The following is a 16,428-nucleotide window of genomic DNA, read 5'->3' as shown; positions in this document are numbered from 1 at the left end:
GGTAGATTATTCTGTGCAGGGCACCATTCTGGGCTTACAATTCTTTTTCTAGGTAAGGCTGAAATGTCAAGTCTTCTTACGTGCTATGAATTTGACAAAGCAGGAAAACATGGCTCAAATTTTTAAAATACACTTATTATCAAACTCAACTTCTGAAATAAATGAAGTACTTAGCATTCAAAACTTTGGAAAATATATATAAGACCACAGTTTCCAAAATGACTCAGCTCTTCCACTAAGACACACTTAAGCACTCTGAATACTGATTAGAAATAATGCAAAGCAGTTGAGATTAGTTAAATGTTTTTCAAATGTTCACTGTGTATAGAAAGAGAGAGATCTAATCACAAAATTTTTACATGAAGTCCTAACTAAGAATAAAGATATCTGTACTTGTGTGGGAAGAGGCAATTCCCTTTCTGCTTAACCATCTCTTTCATTTAGCAAGGAAAGGTTGCCTTGCGGGACGCTTCTTTTGATAGTTCTCAAGAGTTCAAAGAGTATGAAACCTTGAAGTTGATTTCATCAAGTCTATTTATTAATGCATTTCAAGTTTCAAAAAACCTTACATCTTTGCACAATACTTTATTTTTTGCAATTTTTAGTAAAAATTTCCAAAGTGAACAAAAAGATACTGTATAAAACACAGTGGACATTAAACTGACAGTAGTATTAGATCTCACTTGTCTTGATCCTTTTGTTTTACCACATCTTGATCTGGAGTGGAAAGAGTTCAGTGCACATATCTCTTTTCAGAAAACATTTAACTTAGACTCAAAATAAAATAGGGCAGTTGTATACCTGCCAAAACCCTACCACAGGATAACATTTCAAGCAAAAAATGTACATGTTCAAAGTCTAGCACACTCAAGAAGTTACTAAGAACTCTGGCGGAGTAAAAGTCACCATTTTAGAAATGCAAACCCACTTCCAACCTTTGCACAGTCCAAAAACAAAGGCATTTAAATGATTTAAAAGCAATTACATACATATCTACCTACTTGTTTGTTTAGAATTATTTATAGTCTATCTGGGGTTTCATGTACAAAATTTGTCTCTAAATCATGTACAAAAAGCTGTATTTTGAAAAAAGTCACCACATACTGTACAAGTTTACAAGGAAGAGATCCCATTATTTTCTCTAGCATTTTTGGCCTTGCTGGCTTGCGTCACATTATGAGAATGATTGTGTAAACCTTATACTCTTAAGAAAAAAAGGAAAAAAAAAAGCCCCAAACACAAATTGTTTCAACTTTACCTAAATTTGCCTCCTATGTGAAGCCAGGAAAATCATAGCTGTTTACTTCTAATTTAACGTGATGTAGTTGGAAAACAGAAGCAATAAATATGTCACAAGCTTAAAGTTTTTTTTTTTGTAATGCCCCCTTCCATTCCTGCATAGCAATAAGCCTGTTAATACATTAAATACTTTTGACTTCTTTCTTTAAAAAGCCAATTATTTACACCTGTTTAAAAAATAAATTTGGAATGGGACATTGTGCTGTTTCACCTTCATTGCTGATAAAATATCTTAGGGAAAAAAGTGTCGGAAGGCCTATCTACAATTTTAACTACTAGTTGAGCAAATCACTCCTCTTTAGTGGTTACCAATGATCATGATGATATGCTGAAAACTCTGTTCAAATATCTTGATAAAACAGACACACAGCTTTTCTTTTCCATATCAGACAAAACCCAAAACATAATTAGCATACAAATAAGAGGCTGCAAATAAAAAAGAATGTCATTGACCTAACTGCTACCAACATGAATAAAAATTTCACCTATCAATTCAAAAATGGAATTGAATTAGAAAGTTTAAAATAAGTAAGCAGAAATCAGACATTTACATAAAGAACTAGGTCTGAAGTAGTAGTATGCTGCATATGTCCAGTTTTCACAACACTTAACTGTGTTCTTCAGTGTCGTCAATCCTGTGCTCTTAGCAGCCGTTTGATAAAACAAAATGAGTATCAGAACCAACTCCATCATGAGGAAAAGGTAAACTGATTCTCTTCTCATAACTGCCCATGTAAAGCATGACAGAATCCTGGACCACTGAATATCACCATTCTCTGTTATCCTGAGTATGTCAATTAACAGTAATTTTTCATTAAGAGCGGAAAAAATTTTATAATACAAAGAAACATCCATATTGCAATTTCTGTTTACAATTGCACACAGAAGTACAGTGTACGTAAGAAATAACATGTCTGCATATAACAAGGTATGTACATTGGCAAGTGATGTCTCCAATGTTGAGGTGGTCGAGCCTCCTAGCCTTGATTGGCAGTTGAAAAAAATATATATATATTTAAATTTGTGATAAAAGTTTATCGAGAGCCAAGTTTGCCTGCAAGTGAAGAAAATGCAGCAACGAAGAACAGGGAACACGGGGCACATAATAATATTCTAAGACTTTGTGCCATTAGGTTAAAAATATCTGTCTATAAGAAAATGGGGTTCTTTTTTTTTTCACATCCCACCCCCAAATTGGAATTTTCAGGCTTTAAAATTTAAGTAATTCCACCTGATCTGAGGACATGATCTCTTGCCATTTTTTTTTTCTTCTACTGTTATTTGCGAGGGTTTCATTTGGGGATGATGATTTAATAGGTTTCTCTTTGGAGTGAAGTTTTCCCATTGTAGGCACTAGGAAGAACCAAGGCAAAAGCTGAGTTAACGTCTCATGTGTCCCATCTGATAACTCTCCCGGGGCCTCTGACGCTGGGGCTGCTGAATGGGCTGGGGAGGTCTTCTCCTCTTTAAAGTGCCTGTGGGTCACAAACAAAAGCAAAAGAGGTTTATCATGAGCTTTTCAATCTTTTAAAGACAAAGTTGCCGTTTCAATTAAAAAAGAGGTTCTAGACCAGCTCTGTCCAAAACAAATACAGTATGAGCCGCATACGTAATTTTCTATTTTCTGATAGCCATAATGAAAAAAATAAAACAGAGATAGGCAAATAATTTCAATAATATTTTCATTTCATTAACCCAATACAGCCAAAATATTAAAAATTATTAATAAAATATATCATCTTAAAATACTAATTCTTCAGAGTTTGGTAGGCATTTTATATTTACAATACATCTCAACTGAGACTAGCCACATTACAATTGCTAAACAGCTACAACTATCAGATTAATATGGATTCTGAGGACAGACTCCATGAGGAAGAAACTGCTGGGTATCTTTGAGCAAATGACTTAACCTCTCTGAAGCTCAGATGACTAGTCTGTAAAACAGAGACAATTAACTAACTCATATAGTCTGTTGTGAGGATTATATAATTCATGTAAAAGTACTCAACATCTTTTGTGAGGGTTCAATAAATAGCAATTAAGAGCTGGCATTTTCTTAAAATGAAATTAAGTAAAATAATTTTCATTGAATGAGAATAATGTGGTCTCATTCAATAAAATGAACTGGTAGTATAGTTAAAAAGTGTCATGTGGCCCTTGGAAATCCCTAAGAAATTGACAAAAGTTCCAGACTGCTAAAGCAGTAATTTTGCAAAGCAATGACACTGAAATCAAATTTCCTCTGCTTCCCTCCAAGATACTGTCCCAGCATGACTACTGAAGTCTCTTACCTTAAGATAGGGAAATACAGGAGAACAACTGAGGGAAAATTATAAGAAAGCCCTAGTTTTAAACAACTTTATGTAGGGCAGTGGATTTGGCCTGAGGCAAGAGGCTCCAAGAGGCGAAGTGAGTGTGAGGCAGGAGAGGGAATCTTGGGATGGTGCCCACCCTTGAACATACAAGAACAGAGTCCAGGGGTCCTGAAGAAAGGGTGGAAGGGACACCCAGCCTGGGGAGGAGGAGGGAGAAATAGGCAGGCCCTAAATAATCTGTTAAGTGGATTTCTTACCCTTCTCCAAATCCATGAAATGAAATGAAAAGTCACTCAGTCATGTTCAACTCTTTGCGACCCCATGGACTATGCAGTCCATGGAATTCTCCAGGCCAGAATACTGGAGTGAGTAGCCTTTCCCTTCTCCAGGGTCTCTCATCTAAAGATCTTTCCCATCTCTCATCTCCTCCCAGCCCTGGCTCCCTGAGAGGTAAAGGATGGAGACAAAACCTTAGGAGTTGTTTTCAGAGATGGAGAATAACTAGAGTTGTTTGGTAACTGAAGCCTATACCCTAAGACTCTCCCACAGATTGGAATTTGTATGCCCCCACAAGAGAAATCTGTATTTTCCCCTAGGGAAAATAAGTTTATGTGCCAGAATATATTTCAGGAGCATGAACACAAAACCCATAACTGAAGCTTCGTTATTAGAAAGACCAATCATTTAAAAGTGGTCTATCATAATAAAACCAAAAAGAGAAGATTTTACTATTTTTTTAAAAAAAGAATATATTAGCATTAAATCAGCAGCCATAAGCTAGATTGGGTTGATTGGAAAAAAAAAAAAAAAACACACTTAAAAATTAACCAAATAATCCATCTAGTAATCCCATTCTCAAGGAGAAAGTACTATAAATCAACTACTAAAGACTCCTTTTGGAGAAGGCAATGGCACCCCACTCCAGTACTCTTGCCTAGTAAATCCCATGGACAGAGGAGCCTGGTAAGCTGCACTCCATGGGGTCGCTAAGAGTCGGATACGACCGAGCGATTTCACTTTCACTTTTTCTTTCATGCATTGGAGAAGGAAATGGCAACCCACTCCAGTGTTCTTGCCTGGAGAATCCCAGGGTCTGCGGAGCCTGGTGGGCTGCTGTCTATAGGGTCACCCAGAGTCAGACACGACTGAAGCGACTTAGCAGCAGCAGCAAAGACTCCTTTATAATTCAGTTCTACTTGCTGAATGGTTCTGAGTAATAAAAATATATATACCTTGCTCAAATTGTCTTACCTGGAAGAGGTTTAGGAGGAGGCAACTTTGGATTACTACTTGGAGTGTGTACACTGCATATCTTAATAAAACCAGCCATTAACATGATCAGGGCAATTCCCATAAGTAATACTGCCCACCAATAAGCCTAGAAATAAAAAGATTTTTCCAATGAAAAAACTATAAAATATTTTAGAATATTTTGTACTATATAAAATATATAATAGGATATATTACATTTTAATTTTTAAACAACATTTGTTCATTGGGAGTTCATAGCTATCCCATAAAAGCACATATATATTAATTTGTTTAAATATAAAAAAGTACAAAGGAGGAAAGAAAAATCACCCATAATTTCACTTCCTAGAGGAAACCACTCAATGTTATTTTCATTTCAGTTTCTTTTTCTGTATAACTATGCTTGTCAGACACACAGAAAACCGACGTGCAAAACTGGGCTCATCCCACACATGGTTTATATTGTATTTTCCCATGTTACTAAATATTTTCTGATTTAAATACTTCCTTCCTTTCTTTTGCCTGTTACTCTTATAGACTTTGCTTTTTATACTCTCCAGTGACTTAGAAGATACATAGCTTGCTTTAAATTCCACTAGATTTTTAAAATATTCTTTAACCTATAAATTTTTCTAATCATCAAAGCTAAGACTGAAATTCTATCTTTTTTGAGGCCCCTCTTTCCTGTTTCTCTATTAGGAACTCTAGTCTCAGACTACCATTATTAAATTATTTTTATACAATCTATCTTAGTTTTCATTATATATATATACACATATATATATTACATATATATTCATTTATTTAAAGGTTAACTGCCTTCTTTAACATGAAAAGTGGATGGATATACACATGCTAGAAGCAGGCAAAGTTTACCTCTGAGAAGGTACTAAAATTTCACTTTCAACTTAAATCATATTAGATCAATTAGCCAAACAAAAAAACTTCAAAAATTACTGGCATAATTTATAGAAAAATTATGCTGCCATTCTTAATAAATCCTAAATCTATTTTGCAATTCAAAAAATTCAAATTTTGTCTTAAGATAGCATACAATAAACACCATACAAAATAGTAACAATTAGAAAACTATGAACCTTATATTATTAAAATGCATACATAGTTATTGCTAATTTTGCCAATAAAACTCACATTTAAGAAGAGTTTCTATGATCTAGGGCCTTACAACAAACAGGCTACTACTTCTAGACTGTTTTCTTTATCCAGTAGTGATAATACAATTAAAGAAATAAAAGCTAAAACAAAAATGAATGTTGTGGCAAAACACCCCAAGCCACCCCTTTCCCCATGTGTGTAAAGCCATGTGTATAAACTTATACATACATATAAATTTGCTTAATTTTGAAAGAACCCCAAACTTACAGAAAAGTTCCAAGTACAATACAAAGGTTTTAAAATCTAGAACCATCTAAGAGTAAGCTGCTTCCATGATGTCCTATTACACTTGAACAATTCGACATACAGTTCCTACAATCTATGGGTATTTTTCCTAGATAATCACAATATAATCATCAAAATCAGGAAACTGGTATTGTTACATTAGTACCATTAAAGCCTCAGACTGACTCATTCAAGTTTTGCCATTTGTCCCAATACCATCCAATTCAGACCCATGTTGCCTTTAGCAGTTGTGTTTCTTTAGTCTCCTGCAATCTGGAAATAATCCAGTCTTTCCAGCTTATATAACTTGGACACTTTTGAAGATTACAGATCAGTTATTTTGCATTGGAATGTCCCTCAATTTGGGTTTCTCAGATGTTTCTCCATTATTAGATTCAGGTCACACATCTTTAGTTAGAGTATCTCAGGAATGATGCTTTATTCTCATTGCATCTGATCATGTGACACATGACTTTGATCTCATTACTGAAGATGGTTTACTTGACCACTTCATCAAGGTGTAAACTGCCAACCTTTACCAAAAAGATACTCTTCTTTTTTGCAGTCAATCAGTATTTCATACAGACATAAATTTAGAACTATGTAAATATTCTATTCCTTATAAAACTTACAATTTATTCATTTGTTCATTTGTTTATTCCCTCTAGGTTTCCTATTTTCCTGAATGGGTTATAATCCATTACTATCATTATTATATCTTTTGGGCCTGTCCTCACCATTCTCTGAGCACTGAAGGTGGCATGAGGAGTTCCAGATCTATCTTGTTCTTTCCCTGCCCCAGCCCTGGAATCAGCCAAGGAGCCCCAGTTTCTCTTAGAACTGCCCTTCCTAAGCAGACAATTTCCTCTCAATACTCATACTCTGACATCCCAAGCCAGTCACCCCTCCAAAGGGCACACAGGGCACCCTGCCCTGTGCCAGGATAGCTCCCCTCACCAGGCAGGGATGCCTTGCTTGCTTGGTGTCACCTAATTGCCTTTAGGAATGAAGTGTTAAAGAAAGGAGAGAGTAAGGGGTGATGTGATTCAGTCTTGCTGCTGAAAGATTTGATCTTTCAAGAGATGCTACAAATCTGAATTTTTATATGAAATCTGTTTTTAAATGCTGACAACTCACTCAAAATTTCTAAAAACAACAGGTAAACCATACAACAAGACACATGTGCTGGGTCGAATGTGGCTTGGAAACCAGAGTTTACAATCCAGTTTTCAGAAGCCATTTCTTATATCTCCTGAGAATGCCAGATAGTTTCCTAAATTTTTCTTTTGGTTTCTATAGAAAATAATTTTCAGAGGACTGCTCCTCCCTGTGAGTCTTTAGGATAATATACCCTTTCCCTTGTTAAATAAATCTCCCATTGGATCCAGTTGTTCTTCCTGTTTTACTCATCCTCAAATAATGCACCTGCTATTTATCAAAAGGCAGGGTTTAAGTCCTGTTGTTAGTCTTTCAACTTGAGTGCAGGCTCATTCCTCTTTTCATTTCTGCCTACTGTCACATGCAGAACTATACACATAGCTTTTGTCCTATTCCAAGCATCCAGAGGCTTTTGAAATGTGGCATTTAATGCAGTAAGACATTCTTTGACCTTTCTTGTCTGCAACTCTGACACTCTGACCTAGTAAAAAACATTAGGAACCAAAATCACCAGCTTGTACTGCTATAAGCACTCTTCCTGTGCTATAACAGAGATACACAACCTTGACTACACATTAGAATTACCTGGAAAGCTTTTAAAACTCAGTTACCCGAACTAAATCCCAGATTCCGATAGGGTGCGGGTAGATCCTGACATCAGCAATTTTGTTAAAGCTGCCCACATGATTCCATTATGTAGCCAAGACTGAGAACTATCTATCTCTACCAAGGGTCAGCAAACTTTTTCTATAAAGGGCCAAACAATAAATATTTAGGCTTTGCGGGCCATATGATTCGGTCAAAACTAGTCATATCTGCTAGTGTAGTACAAAATCAATCATAGATAAGAAACAAACAGGTGAGTGTGGTTGTGTTCCAGGAAAACATTATTTACAATTCAATGTGCTGATGTAGGGCCCAGGCAACTGCATTTTAAACGAACATGCCCGTGACCAGCATGCAGATGACTGCTTCTTAGTGTAGACATGCTGGCACTGTGGGAAGGACCATTTGGAGCAATGCAGGGAGTCTAGCATACATGGCTCTCATCTATCAAATGCCATTAGAGTCCCTCAGCTGCTCTAGACAACTACTGTATATTTCCAAATATCCTCTATCACTTCTAAATGTGATCCAATCCAAAGCACAAAGAGGCAAGGATCTCCCTACTACTTTCAGGCTGGTGAGCTAGGTCTGTTTCAGGAGACACACTTCGATTCCTGGTATTCATTATATTCTCTAACACATTTCCTTCCTTCCAGTCTTCACTGCTGAAAACCATTCCACACGGTCATCAGTGTTACAGTTACTTAAAACATGAAATTATGTCACTCCTCTATGTAAAACTTCTTCAAAAGCTCCCCACCAAAGACCTCTAAGATAACTAAGTGGGAGACAGAAAAAAACAAAACCTGTGCATACAATGAACTGCAGCCCAATATACATATAATTCTGCTTGTTTTTTAAAACTATATTTTCCTGTAAAAATACAGCTTCTGAAAAATATATAAGAAACTCATCTTGAGAAAACTGGGCACAAGGGTAAAAAGAAGGCTTACTTTTCAATGTATTACTCTATCAATTAAAAAGAAAGGATAATCACACTTTTCAAAAGGAAAAAGTGAAAAAAAATTATTTAAAATAGTTCATTCTCTGGTTACTATTTCAGGTGCTCCCTCTTCATAAAACATCTATCTGTCCCTCTACTTCTACTAGCCCTTAAGAACTTAGCTTTGGCGTCACCTCCATAAAGAAGCCTTCCCCAAACAGGTTCTCTTATTTCCTGTGAAAATGCAGAATTGAAAATATGTTTCTATGTGCTTATCTTCTCTATCCCAAACTTGACTGAGAGCTTTTTGAATTTATATTCTATAAACTCAGTACCTACTCTACCAAAAAGTATTCATTGGACTAGTTATTAACACGTGAATCATTACTCCAAATACTGACTTTTCAGAACATTTCTACCAGTTCATTTATTGTATCTAGATTTCCCACTCATACAAATAATGTAAAAGGCTCTTACAACACAGAACATAAAAAATTATGGTTCAATACCTCTTCTGATACCAGTTTTTCAGTACCTACACATCTTACATAGAAATGCAAGTGGTATGGCAATAAGAAAAGCAGACTAGAAAGAGGAAGCTTAATTTAATACTGGTTATAGCTTTGTAGAAAAAAAGGCCAAAAGGACCAAGTCCCAGCTGAAATTAAAGACATTTGCGAAAATATGGCACTTAGGTCTCTGAGTATTTGCAGTCCCTTCTAGCCTTGTTCCTGGTCTTCCTCTAAAATCTTCCAGGTAACTACATAGTTCCAAAGCCCAAAGCTTGAGATGTTTTCATGACAATAATAGTAGCTTTTCAGAAACTGAATATCGCTATGGATAGAAGACAGCAAGAAAAAACAAAGCAATAGTGCATTTGAGAGTGTTAATAAATATAGCCAGCTCTAGTAGAGGGAATTTTTTTAATGCTTCCTTTAAAACAGAATTATCAGAAAGCAGTAAATGTTAAACTACATGTTTTCTATTTTATAGGTACTATAAAATCTGGGAAAAGAATACCAACCAGGCTAATAAATGCAAAATATGTGTTTCATCTCAAAAAAGAGATCACGATTTGTCCACTTGTTAGGAGTTTAAAATAAAAGAGAACTGTCATTCATGCAATAAGCATTTAATGAGCGTAAATTATGAGCCAAGCTCTTGTCTTTCATAAACAGAAGGATGTTAAGTGAAACTTAAAAGAGACAAAGAGAAGACATCCAAAAGTTTAAAAAAAAAAGGCTTAGAAGCTAACAAAGTACTAAATCAAGTCTGAGAAAATAATCCTACAAAAGAAACAGACAGATGATGTTCAATATATCCACTTACATGGCCAAAAGAAAACAAAGTAGAAAAATGGAGTCAAAATGACAAAATGAAAGGTCAAAATTTACCAGTCTAATTTATTATATTCTAATTAGGATAATTTTTTATTTAATAATCTAAATAAACAAAAAGGGCCTCTAGGATAATAATAAAAAAAAACAGGCTTCGTCCAAAAAACTGTGAGGGAGAAGGAGCAAGACAAGCAATTAAGTATCTTCAGACATAAGATAATCTGAACTGATTTTTAAGATCTCTAGAAAAAGTCAATCACAGAATCCTCTCAGTGAATTTCCAGTGTTAACAATGTTCACTCACAGCAAACTCACTCTAGACTTCCTGTGGGTCATGAGACTATGTGGGGCCCACAGTTCCTCGTCATGATACTGATTATGCCATCCTGCAGGGGCAGAAAGCTTCCCTTCTATCCTTCAGAAGATGTCATTGTCCAGACTCTGACTAAATGTTCTTTTATCCTTCAACACCCCATGCACCACGCCTCACACCAATCTGCCAAGCAGAAGGCAACTGGCTATTAATCTTCCTGTTACTTTAAACTCAGCCTGGGCAAGCAGTTAAAATACCACTGAGTGAAACCCGAAAATATTATAACTTAAAATTACAATAATATGTACAATTTTTCTATTGTGTATAAATCATGACATTCATTCATCTAGCAAATGCATGCTAACTCCTTATCATATGATAAATAAGCCCTGTGACAACAATGCATCTTTGTTGTTAAGGTTTCAATAGTGATGTCCATGAGGCCTATTCTATCAGGCAATGAAGGACTCTAAAGGTCCACAACCACCTTCCACTTTCAACACAGCAGGATGACAAAGTAGAAAATTTCTGTTACAAGTCTCTTTAAAAGGAGTCATTATATTGCAGAGACTGTAAAAATGGTTCCCAAACTTTAGCATGCATCATCACCTACTGACTCAGTGGGTCCAGGTGGGACCTGATCATATTTGCATTTTTATCCAGTTTCTAGGTGATGCTGATGCTGCTGGTCAGGGGACTACACTTTGACATCCATTAGTCTAGATTAGGCTTAGCAAACATTTCCTATCAAAGACCAGACAAATATTTTAGGCTCTGTGAAGCCATGTAGTTTCTAAGTGCAAAAGCCGCTATAAGAAATATGTAACTGATCAGTGTGGCCATGTTCTGATAAGTCATTACTTATGGACACTGAAATATGAATTTCATGTAATTTTCAAAAGAATATTATTCTCATTTTTTTCAACTACTTAAAAATGTGAAACCATTCTTACCGTGTGAGCCATATAAAAATAGGCAGTGGGCTGAATTTGGCTCATGAGCCATAATTTGCCAACCCGTGCTCTACATGAATGATTGGTTCTCAATACAAGCTACTTATCAAAATTGAGTGTTGGGAGCTTTGAAATAACCCAAACACTTAGGCTCTTTTCCAAGAGATTCTTATTTAACTGGTCTACGTCATTACATGATTCTCATGTACAACATGAATAAAAGTCAGGTAAGTGTGGAAAACGAAGTTAAAAAGATTTCTTATTGCAGGATGTCTCACAATATTATCACAAATCTCCAAGATGGGAACCATAATATGCAATATTTTCCAGATTCATTTGACAACCAAATGCATAATGTTTTGTGAAGCACATGGAAACACTGCTCTAAATCTTTCATAAAGAATACCATATACTTAATGCTGCTACTGCTAAGTCGCTTCAGTCGTGTCCGATTCTGTGCGACCCCATAGACGGCAGCCCACCAGGCTCCGCCGTCCCTAGGATTCTCCAGGCAAGAATACTGGAGTGGGTTGCCATTTCCTTCTCCAGTGCATGAAAGGGAAAAGTGAAAGTGAAGCCGCTCAGTCGTGTCCGACTCTTAGCGACCTCATGGACTGTAGCCTACCAGGCTCCTCCGTCCATGGGATTTTCCAAGCAAGAGTACTGGAGTGGGTTGCCATTGCCTTCTCCAATATACTTAATACTTAGGGTCATAAAATTACAGAAAAATAAGAAATTAATTCAAAAATGAGAAACACTTTTGATGCTTATCAAAAATAATAATGAAAAGATAAACTTCTGATAAATCTGAACAAATTAAAAAGAAAAAAGCCACCAATAGGCAATTATCTTAAAGTGTGGGGGAAACACACCAATAAATCTAAAAAAATTAGGGTCAAAGATGGTTTTCTATGTCAGAGATCTAACACAAAAGGTGCAGAAAATGTGAATTATGGAAGAAAACAAAAAAGAATTACCAATGCACCCATTTAAAGAAAAAGTGACAGTGATACAAGGTCTTAACAGATTACCTGGTGAATTCTCTCCAACTTTTCAAGAACTAGGTAACTCTCTGATAAATCGAAAGGATGTTTATCATTATCTCCTGGCCAGACACACAGTAGGCACTCAGCCTATTTTATTCAAACGTTACTATCAAGAACAACTTTTCCCCAGAAAAGAAAAAATCTTTATAACACCATTTCTTTGGTGCCAGTGGCAGGCAGTAACTGATACCCTGAACTATTAAACTGTTAAGGTTCTTCCCACTCTACCTTCAAGAGGGAAAATGCCGCCACAGGATACCATGGAAAGGTGACAAAAAAGCCACCAGGTATCAGTGAAAAGGAAAGTCAGTGAAACTAACTCATCATTCCTTTCATTGCTTCTTACATCAGAGCAAACTAATAACCTACATTACTAACTAGACGGACAGTTTACTTATACATGATAAAAGACCAAAGCACAGCTATTAATATAACAAAACAAACTCTGCCATGCAACTGAACTCTGCAAATAACACAAATATGACAAATAACTCATAAGGAAGTGGCTGTTGTTTATCGTACTGTTTGACCTGATTAATGCCCACAAATGCAGCAACAGCCTAATGGTACTCAGGTATCATGGATCATGTTCTTCAAAAGGGTGGCATGTGGATATCAACATTGCTATTCTATACTTACTTAAGGCAAACTTGCATAAACCTAAAAGTGCCAATTAATCAGTTCCACAGCATAAGAAAAGACGTCACACTGCTAAAATCCATTGCAAGAAGCATTTCACAAAATCCCCAAAACTAAAATATGAAAAAAAGGCCTTAAAAACACTTTAACTAAAAAGATCATTTCTAGTAAACATTTTAAAATAGGAATAAATGAGTTTTTGAAATTCTAAATGAGTCAAAATTAGATACAATGGAGAAAAATGAAAAAAAAATATTTTTAGGTGATATGATTTACTATTTAGAAAATCTAAAATATGCCTGAGTTAATGGCACAACATAAACTCAGCAGAACATAGCCTTGAGATTCCAATTATCAGATTTTTTTAATCTTTGAACATACTGTTTCCCAATGCAGACAAGTATACCAGATCTCAACTTTTTCTTATTAGAGATAATCAGAAAAAAAGAAAATAGGAACTGGATTTGACTTGAAAACAGGGAAATAAGTAAGGGGGGGAGGGAAATAAGTAAGGGGGAGCCAAGAAATGTAAGTTACTTGAAATCACAGAATTGTCCAATGTGAGAAGGGTGACCTGAATCCCTGTGTAATTCCAAGCCTATACTCGGTTCACTTTAGCACAGAGCCAGAAGGCATCTTTAGTTTAACAGATACTTTCTGAATACACTATACACCCAACACAGGGGTACAAAAATGAGTCACATACAATGTTTTAAGGAGATCCAATTATCTGGATTAAAACCTAGGTCTCCTAAATCCAACTTCAACAGTCCTCCCACTATTCAGTCATTACACATCTAAAAATTGCATATTCTAACATGCAAAGTATTATTCTTCCTATATATAATAAACACCATTTTAATGCTAGAGATAATTCCAAAACTTTTATTGTAAAGTTTTACTACAATAGTACCCAGAAGGACTGACAACCCAGACAGAGGGCTATTGTTGTGTGTGCTTTTAAGCCATCCTCAGTCCTAAATACACATTTTTTAAAATGCAAAAAATAATTTGGGAAGGGGGAGGAGTCAATTTCCAAAGCAGACTTATTCAGTTCAGGCACAGCACACTCTCAAATACATCACTTGCAAATTTCCTATTGTTACCTTAATGTAAACACCTAGAAATACTTAAACGACTTAAGATAGTCATTCTCAGTGATCTTTTTAAAAAATTTCAGGTAATTCAACATTCATTCAACTGGGGGAAATGTGGCTTAAAAATAATATAGTTCACTAGATTTAACTTGAATGAACATCCATAGTCATTAATAAATCTGCAAAAGGCTCTGTATCTGATCTTGCCCTGTTCAACATTTCCTATTATGGACAAGATGAAGACACAGAAATTACATTGAAACATTAGAAAAAATCTTCAGACAATTTTTCATCTCTCCTGTTCAGCAAAGTAGAACCCAGAGCCTGGCTATCTGTCATACTGAGACAAGGGAGAAGTATAAAAAGCAAGCAGGGCTTTCCAAAATCAACTGGAAGAAATTCTACGACAATACTCTAATCATATGGACCAAAGGTGGAGGTAACACATCCAAGACATGAACCAGGGAGCAGAGTAAAACAAAATGACTCCCATCACCTACCAACCTACCAACCAAATCTATGAATGATACACATGTGAAGTCTGTATCTGATTGCTTTAGAAGAAAATAAAGCTCAGGGCTATTTGAACTTTAAAACTCATTCTTCAGATAAAGTACAGCTGACCCTTATTTGGCCCACCACATTCATAGTTCCTTTATATCCATGGCTCCTCCGTATCTGCAGGTTTAACTAGCTTCAGACTGTGTACTAGTATAGTATTTACTACTGAAAAATAGCCACTTGTCAGTGGACCCATGCAGTTCAAACCCACGTTGTTCAAGGGTCAACTATAATTCCAGTATAAACAAGAAATTAGTGATTTTCTCATAACACTGGTGACCTCTAACCAAGTAAAATTATGAGCAAATCATTTTAAGATAAGGTTTCTTTAGAAATAAAAACTATACTTACCACAATCCATTCAGCTATGTTTTCATAGAGCTCTGGACTGAAAATTGCTTTTTTAAGCCTCGCTAGAGGACCATCAGCATCTACTAATCTGCACCGCATGAAAACATCACAGTAGCCTCTAAAATCATTGCATGGGGATCCAGGTTGCAGGGTGATAGTTCGACCAAGGAAGTACTTGTTCCACTGCACAGACCCTGTACTGGCACAAGTTGATGGGTCCACTGTAAAAGAAGTGCCAAATATAAGCTTAAGATCAGATTCTCTATTGGGTTAGCTGGGAGAAAGGGAAGAAAGGAAGAAATTGCCTAAAATCATCACTGTGACATGCTACATAGGCTTTCATTAGTTAGACTGGATAATACCCTTACTAATTCACCTTAAATATCACAACATAAACAACCAGCAACTCTTTTGACTTACTGCCTTCAATGGCTTAAAACCCTTCTAACAGAGTATATATTAATTATTGCAAAAACACTGGCAGGTTTCATCTAGTTCATCATGTTAAAAACACTGTAGGGACCACAAAACTGGAAATACAATGCTATGCTACATTTAAATATTTCTCAAGAGAATCAGTTCAGCTGGAAATTATGTCCCAACTGTATACCAAAGTTTAACACTTAACATTTAGGAGAAAATAAGGTTTTTCAAATAGATTTAATACTCGTGCATTTTCAAAGCCTTACTCTTCTTCATACAGCAGACATGGCATAATTCCTTATCATCTTTGCCATCAGAACTGGCACAGGTACACTCCTCCAAGCCATGTTTCTCACAGATAGAACCTGCACATTGCTGAAAGAAAAATAAAAGACCAATTATTTAATCCCTATACAGTCAAACCTCTTGTTCCCAGTAACAGACAGATGCCTCCAATGCTAAAATAATTAAGTAAAAATACAAGAGGTGGTGGGAGCATAGATTAGAATCAGAAAGGGACCATATAAACACATGTTAAAAAGAGCAAGTGCAAATAAGATAGTAAATCTTAAAAAAATGTTAACAAAAATCTAGACAAAACAGAAACAGAGGCGATTAGATGAACATCAACTTTATGTTGGTTATTATGACTCCTTTATAAGAAGAGAAAAATGAAAAGCTCCTCATGTAGAGGAAAGTGATTGTTTAGCTAAGAAAGCTTTAAAGGCTTCA

The 16,428-nt window shown here is 35.8% G+C and overlaps 1 protein-coding gene across 2 annotated transcripts in view; it reads right to left on the bottom strand.

Moving 5' to 3' along the window:
* Window positions 1-516: 516 nt before the first annotated feature.
* Window positions 517-16,428, bottom strand: part of ADAM10 (ADAM metallopeptidase domain 10) — a 138,422-nt gene continuing 122,510 nt past the window's right edge. For both annotated transcript variants that reach the window (XM_081510074.1, XM_081510072.1), the window contains 4 exons: window positions 15,963-16,071; window positions 15,274-15,494; window positions 4,869-4,995; window positions 517-2,774 (listed from right to left, as the gene is read on the bottom strand). In XM_081510074.1, the coding sequence (XP_081366200.1) occupies window positions 2,680-2,774; window positions 4,869-4,995; window positions 15,274-15,494; window positions 15,963-16,071 (552 nt within the window). In that variant the 3' untranslated portion in view covers window positions 517-2,679. The remainder of the gene's footprint in view (window positions 2,775-4,868; window positions 4,996-15,273; window positions 15,495-15,962; window positions 16,072-16,428) is intronic.

The sequence above is a fragment of the Giraffa tippelskirchi genome, chromosome 7 (assembly GCF_054371585.1).
Source record: "Giraffa tippelskirchi isolate mGirTip1 chromosome 7, T2T-mGirTip1v1.2.pri, whole genome shotgun sequence".
In the NCBI taxonomy this organism is placed as follows: domain Eukaryota; kingdom Metazoa; phylum Chordata; class Mammalia; order Artiodactyla; family Giraffidae; genus Giraffa; species Giraffa tippelskirchi.
This window is presented reverse-complemented; position numbering and strand designations above follow the sequence as displayed.